Source organism: Cydia fagiglandana, chromosome 4, assembly GCF_963556715.1.
Source record: "Cydia fagiglandana chromosome 4, ilCydFagi1.1, whole genome shotgun sequence".
Lineage (NCBI taxonomy): Eukaryota > Metazoa > Arthropoda > Insecta > Lepidoptera > Tortricidae > Cydia > Cydia fagiglandana.
The window spans coordinates 13,297,476-13,319,716 of NC_085935.1; the positions used below are offsets into that span (position 1 = coordinate 13,297,476).

At 37.4% G+C, this 22,241-nt stretch overlaps 1 protein-coding gene across 1 annotated transcript; it reads left to right on the top strand.

Annotated features, from left to right (window-relative positions):
* The first annotated feature begins 505 nt into the window (after positions 1-505).
* On the top strand, positions 506-21,995 carry LOC134663791 (protein phosphatase PHLPP-like protein). The gene is made up of 7 exons (XM_063520291.1): positions 506-1,396; positions 1,509-1,702; positions 4,760-4,998; positions 16,171-16,282; positions 16,974-17,083; positions 17,380-17,540; positions 19,365-21,995. The coding sequence occupies exons 1-7, from the start codon at positions 871-873 to the stop codon at positions 21,722-21,724; spliced, it is 3,702 nt and encodes a 1,233-aa protein (XP_063376361.1). The 5' UTR covers positions 506-870; the 3' UTR covers positions 21,725-21,995.
* The last annotated feature ends 246 nt before the right edge of the window (positions 21,996-22,241 follow it).

The following is a 22,241-nucleotide window of genomic DNA, read 5'->3' on the forward strand; positions in this document are numbered from 1 at the left end:
GATTTTACCTTAATATGTATTCGAAATATCTGTGGTTAAATAAATAAATAAAATTAAAATTAAAATGAAATGATGAATATTGAATATATTTAGGTATATAAATCTTATTTTGAAATGGTATGTTATTTATTGTTTGGCTTAGAATTTAACTACTAAAATATTTATAAAAAAAATATATTATAAAATGTCAACTGAGATCAACAATGGTTCGATCCTTATGCACGTTGGTAAGGATGTCGTAATATTCGTATAAATGCGTTAATAATGTTTAACCATCTACCGATTGTCATCTTTCAAAGAGATACGAAAGTGTGGCGTAAACAATTACATACATACTTAAGTTAACGTAGCAATTAAATATAGCAACAAACTATTAGTTTAACCATCGTAACTAGAGCAGTGGTGTAACAGAGCAACTGTTATATTTATTGAGACAAACGTAAGTAGTATAGTATCTATGTAATGTAAGAAAACATTAAGTACATAGGCACTATAAGTTATCGAGGATTTTTTACATGAGGTAAAATATCCATAAGCCCTCGATTCCGAGCCCTCGATTGCTAGAAATTCTGCCGACTTCTCAAGTTCTCACATAGTTAAGGTTTACATATATGAAACTTTGATTATGTAAATATAAACAAATGCGACCTGAGCGCGTGAGCAGTGTACGTGCACAATCGTTCAAACGATTACCTTAGGATTCAAAGCAATTCGCATAAACGTACCGTGTTCCCGACTGACCGAGCAACATGTTTCCCACCCCCACCTCTCCGACCCAATTGTAATGCAACGGCGGGCGCTCCGTCCGGCGCGGGCACTCGGGCATTGTGCTGCCGGCCTCCGCACCTGCGTCGAGCGCATGGACGCGCTATGGTCTGCGATCACGGCCCGCACGGCTCATCGCCTCCCGCGCGGCGCAAGTCTCTCCGCCGGCTCGCCTCCACACGCGGCTTCAAACCTCGCCCCGCCAATGAGTACGGCTGGATACGCGTTTTCGAAGGTCTCGAGCCTTTCGCCGTCGACGCACCCAGCAAACTTGTGAAAGTTACCCTCAACACCACTGTCGAGGACATCAACAAGGAGCTCGGTTTTGGGGATGAGCTAACTTTATGGTCTCAGATTGGAGGGGAAACTTCAAGGAGATTGGAGATAGACGAATTTCCTTTAAGGATTCAAGAGCAATTCTTGGCGACCTGTGGGTGGAAATCTGAAGCTAGGAGGTTACGGCTGGCCGTTGATCCGGAGTTGCGGCATTCTCTGCGATGGTGCGCGGGTCCGGCGGCGCGCTCCGGTGGAGTACGACGGTCTGGTACCATTCACGTGTTGAAAGGTCACGTTTTTCCACAATGGAAACCAAGACCTGCACACATTATTGGCTCTCGGCTTCACATGCATGGTGAGACTTTTCATTATTTTAATATGTTAATGACCTTGGTAATGATGTAATGATTACATAACAGTCAACATTTATATTAAAACTATAATATGTTTACTTTTATTTATTCCAGGGACAGCATGGGAAGTTATAGAGCTAAGTGGTGGAAGTATCGAACTGTGTCAGCCGAAGTCCCAGCGACTGGTGTTATGCTTGAAGCCGCGTTGTCAACGCAACGGCGTCGCCAGCGACAACGCCATGAATCACCTGTTTCTCGGGTTCAGCACTGTGTGGGAGAGGAATCTGTGGTTCAGCTGGCTGAAAGAGGTATGTAAATACCTAATCACCATCCATATAATTATTTACAAGTGTCGAACGCAGTTATTTTTAAACGTAAACAAATATTACCGGCTATGATTTGATGCGAGTAGGTATAAAAAAGAAATGAAACTTTATTACCGTTTCCTCAATAATGTGACTAAATCAAAAGTATTCCAATCTTCTACAAAGTGTAACTAGAGCAAATCTTGCAGTTTATGTATTTAGTTCCATTGGCTCTTATGTGCAGTGCAGACTCTCAGCAGATGATTGGCATTTGATTCCGGTACACTTCCCAAACTAACGAACCGAACCGTTGTCATAACAGCGTCAAATTGCTAGAAATCACCCGATTATCGTGTAACTTTTGATACTATAATACTTTACTTTTATATGTTTTCGTCAGGGTTGTGCTAGTTCTGCCTGAATCCATAATTATCTAAACGTTATTTAAAATTTATTGGTTGCGTGTGTTCACTCAATCTAAAGTTACAAGCGCGAGAGAAGACATGTATTAATATTCATAATTAAAATGGTATTGGACTTGATTGGTATCACTAGGTTATTAACTTATTATCCTTCTGGAATATAGGTAACTCAAGTAATTTCAAATATAATAAAATATTGCCTATCACGATATTTTGTCTAATTACTAATACCTACGGAGGTATGGGTACGGAAGGAAGTGAAAATGATTATTTATTACTATATTAGAACGTAGCTGAAGTTCGCACAACCTTGGAATGATTCGTGCACTATGGATCATCTGTATGACTATTAATTATACCTTAACAATGCGTCAATCAAGCAGTTTTTGCTTAAACTGTATTGTTAATTGAGCAGCAAACATATTATCTATTCTTTGAATAAACTTAGTAGGTCACATTGTGCTCTATGCTACGAGTATAATTATTGGCCAGGTGATTGAATTCAAGTAAAATCCGAGGTTAAGTTAGATTAGACACTTTGAAATGACGCCAGCTAATATCGGCAATCACATCTGTGTGGAAGATTTACATAACAAACAAAATACTCAAAATATTAATTGCACTTAAAAAAACATACACTTACAGCAACTTCCACATGCGGGTTGCCAATTTAGAATGTACTTACGTTGTAAAGGTGTGTAAAGTCCAAGAAAGAGCTTGCTTCGAATTTGACAGCTTAAATGTTGTTGGACGGGTAGGTGACTCTCGTTGTAGTGGTTCAAAAGTGTGGTTGATCAAAAGTCAACTTCCACGATTCAATTACCATAAAACATATGGTTTAGTGCAGCAACATTCGTCATCTACTTTAGCTAAAATTGGGGGCACGATTTTTTCTTAGACTTTAATCAACAACTCTTAAGCATAAAGGGAACCTCTTTGTTGACAGTTTTTCGACGACGAAAAAGTAAATAAAGCAGAGGTGTTAACCACCAGTTAGATGTAATTTATTACTATGGCGTCTATGGCGTAGGTACCTACTTGATCTTAGAAAAACAGGCAGACAATCTAAACCTACCTTGAACAGGCACTGAAATTGAAAAACATTTAAATACATATATTAATGATGCATATGATGCATAGAATATTTTAAATACCTACTTTACAATAATTGGTTACTTATCACCATGTAGGTAACAAAAGTAGCGATTTTTATTTATGTAAAAACTATGTTAATTAGAAGTACCGCGCATGTCGCCCTGAGATGTCACGCTTGAGATGTCCGGACCGCGAGCGCGGGGCGGCACAAGGCGGCGCTTGCGCACAAGTAAAAAGTCACTCGAAACAGTCGCATTCCGCATTTCTCTTGCACAGTCTTGCACTAACTGTTTCCTCAAATGTTCAGTGATTATTTATATTGTGATAACAACAAGTGATTCAGTTGTGTTTGTGATAGTCAACAAATACAAGACTACCTTAAAACAGTCCATAAATGTTGCGAATATCTACAGTACCTATAATAATTTTCGCTTGTTCACATTAGTGTTTAACAATCAACAAAGGACTAAAAGCCATTTATGCCAGTGACATACTCGTGATCGGAATAGCGATGTGGCAGACAGGAATTCGATGTCTTTGGGAATAACAATGCTCTCGAGTTCGTTCGCCCCATGATTACGTACCGAGACTATTACAACTGTCGCCTTTTGAACTGTCATCTGAATGAATTTAGTTTCACGAATTCAAACAAATGAGTGTATTTGAAAGTTTGTGATGGTGGAACAAAGCATGATGAAGTTTGACGATGCAGAGCCTGACAGTCTCGACGTGTTCAGTCAATCAAACGGAGATGATGACTTTCTGGATAGTCTCGAACCTTCCACTTTCAAGGAGAAATACGATGCGGTAGGTTCAACCTGCATTTTAGATCCTATCTACAACTGCAGTGCACCAACAAGCAGTCTTAAAATAGATACCTATCTAATTGAATAATTTGTCTATGGCAGTTCCTTATTGCATAAGAACATAGAAGACTAAACAACCGAAGCGCTTATCTTTTACCTGAAAATATGAATACCAAAACAGTATTAGCTATGCGCTAATGCAGTACTATGTACAGACAATAGCATCACTGCATACAAACATATAATAGATGTCTGCAGTGGTGCTAAGCTAATAAATTTGCTGAACGTACTACTCAGACAAACTTAAGCCTGATATCCTCTATACTATATAAACACTCGCCTTAGAAAGTAGGCATTTTTTTCGTACTAGGCGGCAACCCCTATTACACCCACTAAAGGGACAAATTTTAGGATAAAACCGTATCTATCCTATGTCTTTCTCTAGGCAGCCAAACCCCCTTATTCATAAACGCGCTACAGACCTCAATTAGGTAATGATCGTTTGTCTTTATCTGTCATTTTGACTTATGTATTTTTAAGAAAGGGCTAAAACATAATTTAATTAAATCAGGCCCGTAATTTTTTTTGAATAAGGGGGTAAGAATTAATTTCAGTACCATTATGTACCTTGTCACAGTGACAATCAGTCTGTAAGTCTCTAGGGACCTCGTACTACTGTCACCCTACTGATAAGTATGTACTTATAAATCTTATAATCATTATTATTATTGTTCAAGGGTTCCCTCAGCACCCAGCCGCCGAACGTCCTGGACCTGAGCGGCGGCGGGCGCACGTCGCTCGGCGAGGCGCTGGCGCAGCACGCGACGGGCGCGTTCACGGTGCGCGTGCTGCGGCTGCGCGCCAACGCGCTCGGCACGCTGCCGCCGCAGGCGTGGACGCTGCGCGCGCTCACGCACCTCGACATCAGTGATAACAGGATAAAAGAGCTGCCGGAGGAGATATGCCAGCTTACGCAGTGAGTGTCATTTTATTATTCGGCATTTACCTTTAGGACATAGCCACCAACTGCCGTATTCGAACTTCAAGATATTCACAAGAGACGACACGTGCTAAATCCATTCTAGATACGTTATAGTTGAGATATCAACTAGTTCTCTTTTGCAGCGCAATTCGGGCAACCAATGTCACTTTTACGTTAGATAGAGTAAGATATCTATTAGATGTGAATTGGATCTCTAAGTCATATCCTGTGGAAATCGTTCAATGGTATCTCCAGAATCGTGCATATGTCAAATTTGACAGGTTAGATCTTAAACATATCCTTATCGTATGTTGGTGATGTCTAAAAGATATCTAATAGATATCTATTTCAAAATCCGAATCGGGCCGCAAAAGTCTGAACAAAACGACGCCGGGCTTCGAAATTTGTTAATTTTCCAAGATAAGCTTCACTTTAAAATATTGGCTTTATATCCTTAATAATAATTAATGAAATTATATCCTTAAACCTCAAAATAAAAGTTAGGGTAGCAATTTTACACTAACTACTCTTCAATACTCATGTGGTTAATCAAACAGTACCTACTCATGTTATGATGTATGTAACATAGGCAGTTATTAAAAAAAAGGTAGAACGGCGCTGTCAGTGACAGTTTTAATAGGAGAAATAGGTTTGCTTCCTCTTAGGGTAGGTTGCACAAAACCGTTTGTCACCGTTTTAGCGTTCGCAAAATGTTGTTGTATGGAAAGTTTCATACTTAGTTCTCTGCTACTTGATGTTGATCAGTCTGTTAATTGTGGTTGGTGCAACTGTCCCTTAATGTTATGGAATAAATATTGCTATCATAAAACAATCGATTCATTTAAGTCAATATTTTTTACTAAAACACGCAGGTGACGACAAATATTTTGTTTTTGTTTTACCCTCCTTCCATTATTAAAAGGCACGTATTTAATCGGTCTACTAATTAACCGAATTTTGGTAGTTTAAAAAAATAGAAATGGGTACTAAAATTAATAGTTTGGCAACAAAAATGGAGCCTTAAAATATATCAATATGAGTTGTATTTTAATGCCGTTACAGCTTTTGATTATTTTTAGGCAGGTATCAAGTATTTATTTGGCAACTGAATTATTATACTGGAGACCATTTATGAAGCACATTTTAAAAAGAAAACGGCTATCTATTAATTCAAAAATGAAGTTCTTTTAAAATATTTTGTTTGGTCATTACACGGTCAACCTAACACGCTCCTCCTCGCTTTGCTCGTCGTCACACCTATCTGTTGACTCTAGCAGAACACAGTGGTAACTATTGAAATTAGTAATTAAAGATCTAATGGTATAATGGCCATTAGGCGTTTCATGATTAGAAATATCGACTAGGTATAAGCAGACTGAGCATTACGTATTGGTAAATTAATTTGAGGTGTTTTGTGTAAAAAGTGACCAATATTCATTAAATTTTACTGCTTTCGTGTTCAAATACTACCTAGCTGAAACGATATGCTCAGTTATGACTAATATAATAGTTGATTACTTAGGTGTGAACAACTAGATGACAACAAATTTTATGATCGCTTTACAATATTAGTTGCCAATTTATTATTTTAGTCGCCAACCTAATCACTTTAAGTTCCCTATAATTTTTTTGGGTGGCTTGATTTTGCTGCCAGTTTTTTTTAATAATATGATACTTATATTTGAGGGTAATATATATTTTTTGGCGCTAAAATATTAAAGCACAGCCAAATTATATTATTATATGCCCAATGAAAGTTCCTGTTTAATATTTTAGTTGCCCGGTTAATAATAAGCCTTATTAAAATGGTGTAACGTACATACACAATGTGCTTCCCGATCATAGAAAATTGCATGGCAGTTAATACGCGCAGTGCTAATAGTAGGTAATTGTGCTGTAATAAATACCTATACACCTAATTAGAGACATAATGCAAAACTTTCCACATTCAATTTTAATTAAAAGTTCTCATTAGCGGCGAGAGAGAGTTATAATAAAATTATGGAAAGATTTTTTCAGACGTATTTCTATTTATAAAACGTATTATGATAAAAGTCAATGTAAAGTATCCTCCTTTTCTAGAGATGTGTGTTTATTTTTTTCTATTTTTAACGTGCATACAAATGTACATACTTACAACCTATCATGGTTGACTTAATATCATAAAGAAGAAAATATAACTTGACAAGTGATATTATTAATTACCTAAATATCACTGGGTTTCAATATGTCGATTTATTTTATTACTGAAAAGCATGTCATCATGATGTAGATACGAGTAGGTATACATTATTTTAAACGTCAAACTTCTATGAAATTATGACGTATAAATAAAACTTGCACTACGTGGGCTATCAAAAGCGCTGCAGAATTTTCTTGGTCTAACTCTATGTTGTCTATGTCTCTACTCGGTATAACACTTCGCGATCGAGTCCGAAACGAGCTCATCTGAAAACGCACAAAAGTCGTCGACATAGGTCACAGCCGTCGCCCGGCTAAAATGGGCCTGGGCACATATGTGCCGACTTCACGACGAAGGGTGGAGCAAGTGCGTTTTGGAGTGAAGACCCCGGCTAGGCAGAAGAAGTGTAGGCAGACCACCCGCCCGTTGGTCTGATGACATAAAGGAGACTGCGGGACCAGTCTGGATAAGGGTGACCAACAACCGCTCAAAATGGAGAGAGATGGGAGAGGCGTATGCCCAACGGTGGGCGAACACACGCTGAAAAAGAAAGAAGAAGAAGAACTCTATGTACTTAACGTTATGTAAAGACATAAACAAAACACAGATCGATTTAGTGGCGTAACAGAATGAGCACACACAGTTATTTAAGTACGTATGAGCATGTCTAAAATTGTGTACAATTTACAATCTTGTTCCCTAGACATACATTTCCAAATTCAAAACATATCATTAGAGGTTGCCGTACATCATGGGCTAGGTACGTTCTGTAACGCTCGGTTGGTGGTGCGTGGCCAGAATCTCGAGACTCAGCCTTCGGCCAGCGCTGCTCACATTTTAATAAAATATTTCTAATAATCTTTATTGAATGAGGTTTCCAAACAAACCTAATGTAAATACATAGTGGTTGAAAAAAAATAGAAGCCATGTAAAGTCCTAGAAAAAATCATGTCCCGAGTTTCCGATTTTGGTACCTACCTAAATAAATAATGTAGAAGCCCTGTACGGGTACATTGCATACTACAATGATGAATGATGTTGTGTATGAGGTAACTTAGATTTTCAAAGGTTCATAAGTATTAGACGATTCGGTGACCTTTAAACATACGATATGAGGCCTACAGCACCATTTACTTCAGCTGTCAAACTCGAGGGCACGATAATTTCTTAGATCAACCCCTTTTTTTTGACGGAGTGGTAAAATGCGTTACGCATTCCCCCGGCCTGGGTAGCCATGGGGGATATGTGGGACTCCCTCCTGCAGCCGCCCTCTCCTGTTGAGAGGGGGAGAGGAGGTATACCCACTAAAAGCCACTCCGGCGTCACCCTTCTTACCGACAGACGTTTTTTGTTTTCATTAATAACAGAAGTCCTAACCTACAGTGACTCATAGGTGTTTACTAAGATTGCACCGTTTTCATAAAAGCCCTATTCGGACCTAACCTTAGAAATCGATTTAGAAAGAGAAGACTTACGAGGCTTTAGTTTAGCTATGTGTAAGTATTATACATATGTACCTACATACTTTCACTGATAGTAGTGTTAAGTAATTTTAAATTTACTTGCAATGTAACTTGTGTAATAGAAGGCATAAGTATAATCATAACATTGTTTATTGTGCCTACTGTCTTCATCGCTGCATTGAAGCGTGATGGTATTGTAGCGTTTGTGAGACTACACATAGTGAATAAGGATTAAGCCTATTTTTTATAACAATATTCAAAGAACCCAACGATCGTAGATTATGTCACTAGTCAAGTCAACACGCTTGAGCCTAGGAATTAGTTTCGCCATATCTATCCGTGTGTTAGTCCGTCCGCGTCTTAGTTTAGTAGCCTAATGGCTACTGGTAATGGTACGGTACGGCTATGGTATATCATTAAAGTGCTACGAGTAGAAAGCTGTATTTTAACGTTTAAAAAATTAATCACACCAACAAATTAAATAAAAATCGTAGAAAGCTGTATTTTGCCATGTTTATGAAAATAATCACACCAACAAATTCGTAAAAAAATCTAAATAAGGATTGTTAAGTTACAGGAGGTCGAATAATGAATCTAAATTTAATCCCCAGTATATATAAATACGTAGGCTGTTCCATAAGTCTTGCAATGGAAGGAATCTAACAAGCTTTGACATGTATGACTGAGCGTATGGTTATTTGCCACAAATTACAAGTTCTTACATGATGTGTTTGTTGAGCCTGACAGCAGTGATAGTCGGTAAATAGATCGAAACAATTGTGAAAAGGGTAACCGCGAGTACAGAGTGATTTTCTATTATAATTTCAAACGTGGATTATCTTACCAAGAGTGCCACGAGGAAATGTTCGGTGCCTTTGGTAAAGAGTGCCCTTCCCTTTCTACCGTATTCAGGTGGTACAAGGAATTTCAAAGAGGCAACTATAATTTAGACGACGACGAAAGACCGAGCCGACCCTTTACAAGCAGGACCCAAGAAAACATAGACGCTGTTAGAAAACTGATAACTATTGATAGGCGAATTACGTGCAGGCAGATTGAGGATATTCTCCACATTAGTGCATCAACACTTAATTCAATTTTACACGAAGACCTAAAAGTTAAAAAGTTATGTTCTCTCTGGGTCTCTCATCTGGGCAGTTGGCACTTCCACCATCATAATGCGTGCGATCATAACTCGGGAGTTTTTGGAGCAATCGTGGCTTACTGTGCTGTACCATCCGTCTTATAGCCCCGACCTTGCACCGTGCGATTTTGGTCTCTTCCCGCTGATTAAGAGCCAATTAAAAGGACGAAGGTTTGCAACTGATGACGAGCTATTGAGTGCATGGGATGAAGCCTGCGCCAGTGTCACAAAGGAGCGGTGGAAGATCATGTTTGATACATGGTTGGAACGCATGCATCAAGTGTATTAACAGTGATGGTTTTTATTTGGAAAAAGCTTAATAAGAAGTTACACTTTTGCAAGACTTATGGAACAACCTACGTAAGTAATTATAACCATTATCTTTACAAAAGTATATATGGTATATGCGTTCAGCTGTTAGATGTTTCCGTTGTGTGCTAATTTTTTAAGTGAGTGCTTGCGTACGGCACCGGGGCCTATCTCCATCTGCTCGCCGAAGCGTGCCACGTTCACTTTGCCTCAGCCAATCCAACCCTGTGTTAGCTAACATGGCCCACAGTCAGCAATGTACCAAATATTTAGGTACAGAATAGGACATATTAACCAAATCCTTAAATTAAAAAAAATATATTAAAAAACCGGGCAAGTGCGAGTCGGACTCGCGCATGAAGGGTTCCGTACCATAATGCAAAAAAAAAACAAAAAAAACGGTCACCCATCCAAGTACTGACCACTCCCGACGTTGCTTAACTTTGGTCAAAAATCACGTTTGTTGTATGGGAGCCCCATTTAAATCTTTATTTTATTCTGTTTTTAGTATTTGTTGTTATAGCGGCAACAGAAATACATCATCTGTGAAAATTTCAACTGTCTAGCTATCACGGTTCGTGAGATACAGCCTGGTGACAGACGGACGGACGGACGGACAGCGAAGTCTTAGTAATAGGGTCCCGTTTTACCCTTTGGGTACGGAACCCTAAAAACTGCGTCTGGGTTAAAGACGCGGTTCGTGCAGTCCAAAAATCATTAAAAAATGTTGACCGTATTTCTTCATGTTCTCTTATTATTAAAAAATAGCATTTGACTATTTAGCTGTAGGCATTGTATCATCAATATATTGTAGCATTTTTTTAAAGAACAGCCTTTGCCTTAATTTTCCATTACAGTACTAAATTTATATCTCGATGTGTCTATGTGTACCTACGTATCTGTAGTTACTAGCTTAAGGTACCTCCTTAATCCTTGAAATTTGAATGGAAGACGAGTTACCGCAATTATGTATTTGATGGTATCAAGGTTTTAGTTAATGATTATTATTAACAAGAAAAGGATGAACCACCTTCGTCCTATTACGGCTTCCGTGCATTATATACGAATCAGCAAACCCACAAATGATCAAAACGTTAAGAGCTTGATTTATAACTCACTACTCCACGGGTCACACTGAAAGCTTTTAGATATTTAATATTATACACCTACTCAAAATCTGTCTATTTTTTAAGGTATTAATTTAACCTGTGGCTAAAAAATAACTGCATTCCCGTTGTAAGGGAGGTTTTGGGATTATACTGAGCAACTTTTTTTTATGGAACCAACGCCGAAATCGAGAATAAATGTTTGATTGTTTCATATATTTTGGCTGGTCGATTTTCTATGGGAGGGGAATTTTATTTTAGCGACTTTGGGGTTGGGAGTCATACCTAGTAAAACTTGCTCAGTATAATGCCAAAACCTCCCTGGCCACGGGAATGCAGTTATTTTTTAACCACCGCATATACTCGTATATGTATGTACCCATACTTATCGCCCAATTAGTTATTACAAAGAGATAAGGTACATATGGGTGCGCCATTGTTTTTTAGATTTGAACAATTTGAAGTTTGTGTGTCCGAAGTTGTTAAAACTTTAAATCCTCAAAAAGCGTTAAAAACTTTCTCTGTGATCTCACTGATCTCTCATCAAGGTCAACAAAAAAGTTACGATAAGTAGGCTACGTATTTTTTTATAAATGAAAAAAATATTGAATAATATCAAAAATAAAGTCTGACTATTACACTACGTACACATACATATATATTTTTCTACAAACTTTCAGTGTTGCCCACAAATACCGGCTGCAATTAATCTAACAGAAACTGAATAAAAACAATTTAACTTATTACGAGTTGTAGTTTCTCCTTGTTTACGCCCCTTTGGAGGTCGAATCAATTTTCAATTGCTTTTATTGTAATTAACTAACACGTAATTGATTTTCAATGAGGTTAGACTGGATACAATTTTCAGTCATAAGTTATAGGTATTTATTTTGTTCAATTATAACTAAGTACATAGAGTTAGACCCAGATAAATCTGCAACTATTTTGATAGCACACGCAGTGCAAGTGTTATTTATACGTGAAAATATTATAGTTAGAAGTGTGATGTTTAATAGCACTTGCACTGCGTGTGCCATCAAAATCGTAGCAGACTTTTCTTGGTCTAACTCTACTAGTTCCGTCCGAATGTGTTGCCTCGATATTCTGTGTAGGTAGGTAGCTAACTATTATAATTCATTAATTATACATACTCGTACATGACGGCCTAAAATTACGTTGCTTTTGTTACAAAAATATATTATTGATCGTTTTAACAAATATTTGCCTTTAACAAAAGCCAAAGAATAAATCGTCGAAAATACGTCTTGGTTTTTATTTCCTAGAAACTAAAATGACAACATGATTGGCCAATTTACTATGCAATCATCCTAAGTACAAATTTTGTACTAAAACGACTGATCGGTCGAACTAATCGAGGCAATTTAACTGTTATTTTAGGATCTAAAATACAAAAACAAGGCTTTTGGAATACAAATACAAAACCCGGTCTTCTTGAGTCACGTCTAACTTCCTGCGTTTGAGGATAGGTAGGTATATCGAATTGTCGATTGACATTAACTTTAAATTTAATTACTGGTGACTGCGAATTATCGTCCTTTAAAATGCCTACATAATGAAAACTATAAATGTGACGATTTCCAATTTTAGGCAAAGACCTTTAATATTACTTCGTAAGGACGGGACTAAAAATGGTACTAGTTCAGCGGTGTCACTACGAACTCGAGCCAATCGTGCAGTCTAACGCAACTAGTTGCGACCAATCGCACGCGTGATGCGAAGTTATCAACCATTCGCATTGAAGCGGTGTATCACCGCTGTACTTACTGGCCCCATTCTCATTGTCCGTAAGGCCACTCTTGAGATATACCTACGTCAATGGTTTTAGGTAACTTTAGAAAACATTTTAAAAGAAAACTAACTGGTTGTAAAAATTTCAATCTCGTTTACCTAAGAATTAATCGATCATACCATTTACTATATGTTATCAATTGATCAAGCTGTAGGTACTAATGAATTAGGTTTTGGGCCTCCTTGTTCATTGATACCAGAATATTTTACCCGGTTGTCTACCTCACTACTGAAAATATTGAAAAAAAATCACAATAACTGGTAGAGTGTTCAGACTAGTTTACCGACACTCGCAGAAAACTATCAATCACACGGGAAGATACAATAGCTATTTCGAAAGGGAAATGCAAAGCCACGTAACGAGCCAAAGATCCATAGTTAAGTGGTATTGCATAGATTTATTAAGAGATAACCTGAACAACAATATGTGGGTACCTATGTAATGGTGGAGGCATTGCGTCTTGTTGCTAAACGCGTGGTCAGTGGGGCGACTCGGCTGCCTCCGCGGTCAGTCTAGGCGCAACTCCGCTAAAGCCAGCACCCAAACTTTACGTTAATTTAAAAATATAATAAACATGCAGTTCATTTTTATCAGTGATTATCGATTCTACTATTCACTGTTTAGATTCACTGATGGCAAAAGCGGACAAGTGTTGATCGCATAAGTTGGTTGGCATGTGGTGCATGAGAGGATTACTACGATTACGTTTTGTGTTGTTTATTAACCTTTTTGAATCACCAGTGTTACCGGTAAAAGTAAATTTGGTGAGTGAGATGTTAGAAAGTGTAAATTAAATAGTATAAGAAAAGAAAATGTTCAAATATTAGTGTTGTTGTATTGGTACCTAGTCATTATTGTTCTTGTGTTAAATGAATAAAGGTATATTGTTATTTCTACTTAAATCACATGTATAAAATACTTGTAAAAGTATTTAATACATTACTAAACTGTATATATTAGATAGAAACTTAGTAACGTAACTTCTTTATATTTCATCATCTTGTAATTAATTTTATATCTATAAGTAGTTTCTACGAAATAAAAAATAATAACGCACCTAATTAAGATGGCTTTCAAAAATAAATACAAACTTTTAATTTCTTCAGTCACGGCCGGTGCGCTTATGGGCCACGATTAACATACGAGTGTGATATGTTACAGTCGCCGCAAGACGTGAAACGTCTAAACAAAACCTATTGTGTTAAGAACTTATGCAATACAAACAAAAGCCGACTAAACTAACTGATCAAAACTTAAAACTACAGCCGCTCCGATGATAAAATACGGTATGATTCTGAAGATATATGTCTATATGTTTATATGTTTGTTCAACATTAATGTGATTTATTAATGTTATTTAACATAGACCGCCAGTCTGATTCAGATTTTACTACTCTTTAAGTAACATGGTATTCGTTTAAGGTGACAAATAAAACTCTAACTTACGGGTAATCTAAACAGAAGAATAACTAATAGAAATTTGTCCCTTATCACACCAAATCACACACAACCAATAGGTGTAGGTATTTGTGTATAGATATACTGATTGAACGTGTTAATTGCCAGGTATGCGTGTGGGTATTTTAATTACTAATTAACGCATAAAACAATTAAATGCATACGTATGATAGAGTCATAATTTTAATGATTTTACTAATGTTGTGTTTCAACAGTAACAGGAAGGCTCCTTCGATAGCAATCTGTAGCGTTTCAAAGCGATTTCAATCTTATTTATAGATGGATATCGAGTTTTGCCTCACTGCCGGCTTTCAAGAGCGTGTACTCGACTACACATCAATTATTTCAAAACTAAAGTTCAATGAACGCATTCTCTTCATGCAAATCGAGACAAACTTGCAACGTAATCACGTAGGTAATTATTGCGGTATTTTTCTTTTCATTCATGGTATTCTACTTTTGAATTTGGAGAAACTTACTGTGGTTGGGGAACACCGAAGGCAAAAGATCGCACGCTCGTTCATCAACAAGATGAGCCGATCAAGTCAAACTGCCGTATTCGAACTTCAAGATATTCACAAGAGACGACACGTACTAGATCCATTCTAGATACGTTATAGTTTAGATATCAACTAGTTCTCTTTTGCAGCGCAACTCGAGCAACCAATGTCACTTTTACGTTAGATAGAGTAAGATATCTATTAGATGTGAATTGGATCTCTAAGTCATATCCTATGGAAATCGTTCAAGAGTATCTCCAGAATATCGAATATCTTAAACATATCGTTATCGTATCTTGGTGATGTCTAAAAGATATCTAATAGATATCTATTTCAAAATCCGAATCGGGCCCAAGGAATCGTCGTCTTCCAAATTCTACACAGTCGACGTCCTAATAAGAGACGCGCTGGACATCGGTATCTACCGATGGAGCATAGATTAGCGATGGATTCGAGGTTGTAATCTATTAATCTATAGCAGAATACTTACATACTGTAGCGTTATAATAGGGCAATAATACATATAAAGGTTTCATCACATGCAGATTATTTGTAGGTAGATAAAATCCAAAAATCGATATAATTCTTTCGCCGTCCAGGCTAGTCGTCTCTGGAATTCACTCCCTCTAAATATTAGACAAGCTCCAAGTAAGTTTTCTTTTAAGCGGTTGTTGCGTAAGCATTTGCTAAAACAAGAGTTCGAATAATATTCATCATTATTATATTTATAGTATGTATTGTATAAATATGTAGTAGTTTATATATATTTTATTTATTTATGTAGTTTATATGTATAGTTTGCTTTTTTTTATTCACTGAATAAGTATATTTCTCTCTCTGCACCAATTGTAGATGTCTGTTTGGCCCTATGGTTGACTGGTAGAGAATGCCATTTGGCATTAAGTCAGCCATTTGTACATTTTTGTATATACTTTGTGCAATAAAGTTTAAATAAATAAATAAATAAATAATTGTGTATTTGTTCTCGTAAAATTAGTTAGATGAGTTTTATGAACTCTCCCAATTTCTCTGTGAACAATCTGTAAGACTAATGCTTTTTAAACGGATTATAAACTAAAGATTTCTCATAAACATAAAAAAAAACAAAGACAATCAATCCAAATCACCACCAAACCAACCAAACCGACCAAATTGACTCTTTCCTCCTTTGAAATAATCGTATGGCTATTCCAGATTAGAAGACCTCCAAGTGAGCGACAACGAGCTGCAATCTGTGGACTGCGCTCTCCGGCTGCCGCGCCTGCGCAACCTCGTTGCGGCACGGAATCTCATTACTCATTTCGGGGTAAGCTCTGAACCAATTATATGGAAGGCATCGAATATACCTACACTTCGAATATCAAATCCATTGAGGTCCCCAATCATCAGCATGATAAACCGACAGCAAACATAAAAAATTAAGTACCTTACGAGTACGAAATCTACCTATGACGCGATTCGGGAAATGAATTAGAGATTCACTAATAATAGATATGAAATAGTAAAGATATGTGACGTTCCACGGCAAAAGGTACCTACCTTATGGCGGTTGGCGCTTACGTGATTATTAACGCCGCTCCAATATTATTGCGGTCTCTATAACCTTTTGCCGTGTAACGTCACATATCTTTACTATTTCAATATCTAGTGAATCTAATTCATTTCGCGAATCGCGCCGCTAAGCTGTACATTTTATCCCATACTTATAGTTTGAGGCGTAGTTATAAATACGCAGGTGTTCCACAGTAAGTGGTATCGGTAGCTTATTATTACCTATGCCCTGATCGCCTCATCGTTTTGTGGTCTCAGATCTGACACGAAAAGGGTTATTGATAGGGATTCTAGTTTTGGGTAAATTTGTATTTAATCACCTATCTATAAACAGGGTAAAATAAAACGTACTTAGGTACCGTACAACTGCTTTACATTGCATTTGGCTTGTGGCTTAAACATGTGCCTTACAATACCTATCTTGTTTTTTTTTTCATATTTTCCAGAACAAAGAAACCGCACACATGGGTCCCGATGATGATAAGGAGTCCAACTCACCGCTCACCAGCGTCGACCTCCGTAACAACAACCTTAAGGGCAGCATCATACTGGGAAACTATGAAGCAAGACAATTTATTTAATTTTACACAATAATACTTAATAGCAAGACCTTATAATTATAATATTAACCAATTTTCAGTACTAAAAAGGTGCAAAAGGATACCTACTGATTACTGTGCCGACTGTGTGTGTGCTGTGCTGTGTGTGTGTGATCTGTGACGGATTACTGTGCGACTCTATCTGTCTGTCACATTCCTAAATATCACGGATACTTCTATTTTATTTGCTGTTTTTCTGTAGAACAGAGTACCAAAGAAAAATGTATTAAAAACAATTATAATTGTCTCTAACGTTTCAGCATCTGGTCAGCCTGGATGTGTCCAACAACTCGATCGAAGTACTGATGGTGTCAGCACTGCGCGGTCTGCGAGAGCTGTACGCCTCCAATAACATGCTGCGACACCTGGCTCTACACGGCGGCTCCCTACGTACATTGCGAGCACCACACAACCGTAAGTACTAATACGAGTATAGTACAGTGGAGTATACTCGCAACTTCTTGCGAGAACATCCTTAGTCTTCACCCGCTACGGTTAAGGGTGTTCTAGCTGCAATCGCATCATTACGTGCACTTCAGCTCGTTTGTGGTGCTCTTGATGTGATCGCTGCTGGAAAACATTGCGAATGCGAGCTTCTGGTATAAGGGTGCGATAATTCAGCGGTTCGGGGGTAGCTGCCCAATCTTACGCCAGAACAGTAGTCGAAATGTTATTGTTGTAGGTATATGTGTATTTTGTCTGTTAATTGCCCGAGTATAAACTGAAGTTCAATAGATACTTATTGCAAATTAAACTCCACTTAAAATGATGTTTGATTTGTTGTTGTTACACTGGTATTACTAACACGCACCATTTGCTTTTGAAATAGGTACATAAGTAAAATGGTATAATAGTAGTTTATGTGACTGCTACATAATGAAAGGCATTAAAATACGAGTGTGGGTTTACTACTTTACTACTATACTATTATGAAACGAATGAAATGAGTTTCATAATAGTATCACACGAGTGTTTTAATGCCTAATTATGTACTGTTACATACACTGCTTTATCTACACACATATTATAAACTTTCTATTATATGATATATTCACTAACTTCATATTACAGCCGACTTTGCTCTCTGGCGGAACTCGCGGATATGAGATGGCGTTTCCGAAATATCTTTACCGCACATTTTACACGAAACTTTTGTTATAGTTCCTTTAAAAACAACAAAACAAATTATATTTTACTTATAAACTAATTAAAAGATAAACTGTACGTCAAATGGCGGCAAATGAAATTTTTTTTCACGCACGTCACGAATCCGTAGTTTTTTTTTAATTCAGAGACAAACTAGAGTCGGGGTCGATTACCATATCGTCCGATACCAACTTACATGCGAGATTTGTCTATATTGTATGCAATTGTCATTTGATTTCGAATAAAACGTCATCTCAACTGATATTAGAATAGGAGTCAAATCAAATTGCTTTTTTTTCAGAGATGTTCGAAATTTGAAATGCATTACCAAATCGATTTTGATATAGTAATGAAGCTATTACCACATTTTCACAGATAAGAAATTTGCTGTAACAAAACAGTTTATCGTAATGTGGGCCATTATTTACGAATTTTGAAGGCATCATAGACAGTTTATGATATGTGTGTAGATAAAAACTTTATTGGTATGCATACGTAAACTGGTAACAGTGGTAACGCAATGCATAGTCGTAAATTAATTACTTTTATTATTGCTGGCAATCGGAGTTGGGTTACAATTCAGAAAGAAAAACCTATCGTTATATAAATATTTGTACGTATGTATTGATGTTAACGTGGTTTGTTGAATAATAATTGAAGCTTATATTAAATAACATCCACCAATCTTTTACAGTTCGTTAGTCTGTTATATTCGGATGAAACCATCTTGTTTCAAATTAAATATTAAATGTAGGAGAATACGTAACCATTATTTTAATTTTCTTAAATAACTGCCAATGCTAGGTGCACATAGGTAGGTAACATGAAGAAACCATTAAACTATTTAGCCATAAATAAAAGCCACCAAATACGCAAATCAGTGTCCTTTGCAGAAATCAGCATGAATTCAAATAATATAGGATCAGAACATCAACGAACCGAGTAACCAAAAACCACCCCATTTTAAAACTTCTTCTATATTAATCTAAATAAATTGTACGAATCGAGCAATATTAGTCTTACTTATTTATAATTTCTAAGTACCTACTGTACATAAATTTAACTTAATATTGTTGTATTATTTCTTTACAGAACTGGAAACATTGACGACAACGGTCCCACCCATAAACTTGGTAGAATTAGACGTGACAAACAACAAATTAAAATCGCTACCCCAATGGCTTAGCGGATGTTCCGATTTAACCACACTCCATGCAAATAATAACCAGTTAATCTCTTTGCCGGAGCACTTGTTTTGTAGTGAACTATCAAGCTTACGGAGTCTTCACTTAGCTCACAACAAAATCTCGCACATTCCATCAATGCCAAGACTACGGGCACCATTGAAGGACTTGCTTCTGCACGACAACTGTATACAATCTCTACCGGAAAATTTCTTCTCAGTTTGTGACAGATTGTGCATTCTTAATCTCTCTAACAATAGACTTAATCGTTTGCCGCCCGCTAGAGGTCCATCGTCTCACTGTCTTGAACGACTCTATCTAACTGCAAACTGTTTAACGGATGAAGTGGCAGAAGTTATTATTGCTTTTCGTGGACTGCGGATATTGCATCTTGCCTATAATTGTTTGACAGTTCTCCCCGAGAGTTGCATCAACTTTTGGCCGGAGATAGAAGAACTTGTACTCTCAGGAAATGGATTTACGAGACTTCCAGAAAATTTACCGCAACTTAATAATGTAAAGTGTGTCAGAGCACATTCCAACAGGCTACGCTCAGTACCTATGTTTGCTTGTAGTGCATCTGTAAAAATTCTTGATTTTGCACATAATGAATTAGACAGCATAGACCTGAGACTTCTTGCACCGAAACAACTTAAGTTCCTTGACATATCGTGCAATAAAAAGTTACAAGTAGACCCTTCACAGTTTAACGCATACAGATGTCAAAGACCTTTGAGTTTAGTCGACGTAACTGGGCGACAATCAGGGGCTTGGTCTCATAAAAATAATTACCATGAAGAATTAAACGGCTCTACCCCTTGGACTACTGGGTTTTCAGAATGTCCTAACAAATCTCTACAACTTTGCTGTGCGCAAATAAGGTTGCCATCATTTTGCAATAAGGAGGGTTTTTTCGCAGTAATTGACGGAGAAACTGACATAGAAGTTCCGAAAATATTACAGTCAAGTTTGCCGGGGCTCCTGCTAGAAGAAAGATCAATAAAAGAAACTGTAAGTGAATACATGAAGTATGTGGTTCTGTCCGCACATAGAGAACTGAAGGAAAAGGGACAAAGAAAGGGGGCTTGCTTGATAATGTGTCATTTATCACCGGTAACCTCCCCAGAGAATGGATTCGGACACACGCCTGTAAGGTACAGCATGAGACTAGCTAATGTTGGCGATACGAAAGCTGTTTTGAGCAGACGGAATGGACCTCTAAGTCTTGGTATTGAAAATAATAAACGTTTGGGTTATTCGTGTCGGTATCCTAATACAATACCAGACCCTGACATTATACAAACAATTATAAAGGAAGATGACGAGTTTTTAATATTAGGTAATGGAAACTTTTGGAGTGCTATCAGTGTAGAAACTGCCGTATCTGAAGTAAGGGCAGAGCGTAATCCAGTTCTTGCTGCAAAGAGATTACAAGACTTGGTCCAAAGTTACGGTGTTGAAGAATGTATATCTGTTCTTATAATACGATTTGATACCGGAAAATCAGATGTTGACATGCTAATGAGAGAATTGAGACAAACTATAAACACAAATAAAACAGTTTGTAGACCAGACTGTTGTTGTTCGCGCTTGGACCCATGTTGCCATTCGGCTACGCCACCTAAACCGAGCAGCGACCGTTCTTCTCCGAGTGGCCAAAGCGATCGTCCTCCGAGTGAAGCAGTGAGCCACCAACACTACGCCAGTGTGCGCTCGTCGCAGACAAGAGCTTCGGAGAGGCGAAGTTGCCGCGGCGGAGTAGCCAGAGCTATACGCGTCCGGGTTGAGGAAGAAAAAGAAGATGACCACCGAATCGATGACCCGCCTAACCCGGAAGAAAATTTTAAGTGTTGGGAGTATATGTTAGAACAAAACACACAAATGCTCTTTGATAAAGAATTGGATAATCTTTCCAAAGGAATAAGATCGAATGTAAGTAGCTTGAGGAATTTAAAAGGTTTGTCCGGTAGCAGTCCACAACTGCATCTAACAGGGAAGCAATCGAAAGGAGTTCCGTTTTTGTCGAAACATTTTGGCAGCGCTCGATCTTTTGGTACTCCTTTAAAGTCAGATCTTCGGTTCGGTTCTGGTAGAATACCAAATGGAGGTCCTAACGCTGCTTACTTTGGATCCTTGCAGAGACTTATGCCATACAATATGGAGTATGATTTTGCTGTGATACAAGAAAAAACCGCACAATCCCAAGACTCACTGGACCTCGAAGGTCGCATGCAGCAGTACTGGGGCGTAGCCACGACCGAACTGTAAGTTGAGTAATGTTTGTAAATAAAACTTCCGAAGTTATATTATAGTACGTAGGTATAATTCATGTATCATAGTAATTTATACCATTAATTTGTCGACTAGACTTTATTTTGCACAAAGTATTATATCACTATAGACTTATTGATAATTGTCGGCTATATTAACACTTATTCACTTATTTATGTACAATATGTTATATAATTTGTCGAACATTGAATTACGCCGTAAGTAATTGATAATATGTAAAATAATCTTAAATAAATACTTAAGTATATCGACGTCTTTTATTAGAAATTCATTCTATACATATTATAACATCTTAAAAGTAATTGAATTCTAATAATTTATTTACAGAATACCTTGCTACTAGTAAGGCGATTCAAAATGCTTATTTTGTGCTCACATTTGTGGATACATCCATCACACCACAAAACACCATCCAACACATGCAAAAACCGTGTGACACAAAGTGGTACCGGTGACTGTATCCGTAATTTACTTCAAAATCTTAAACCGATGG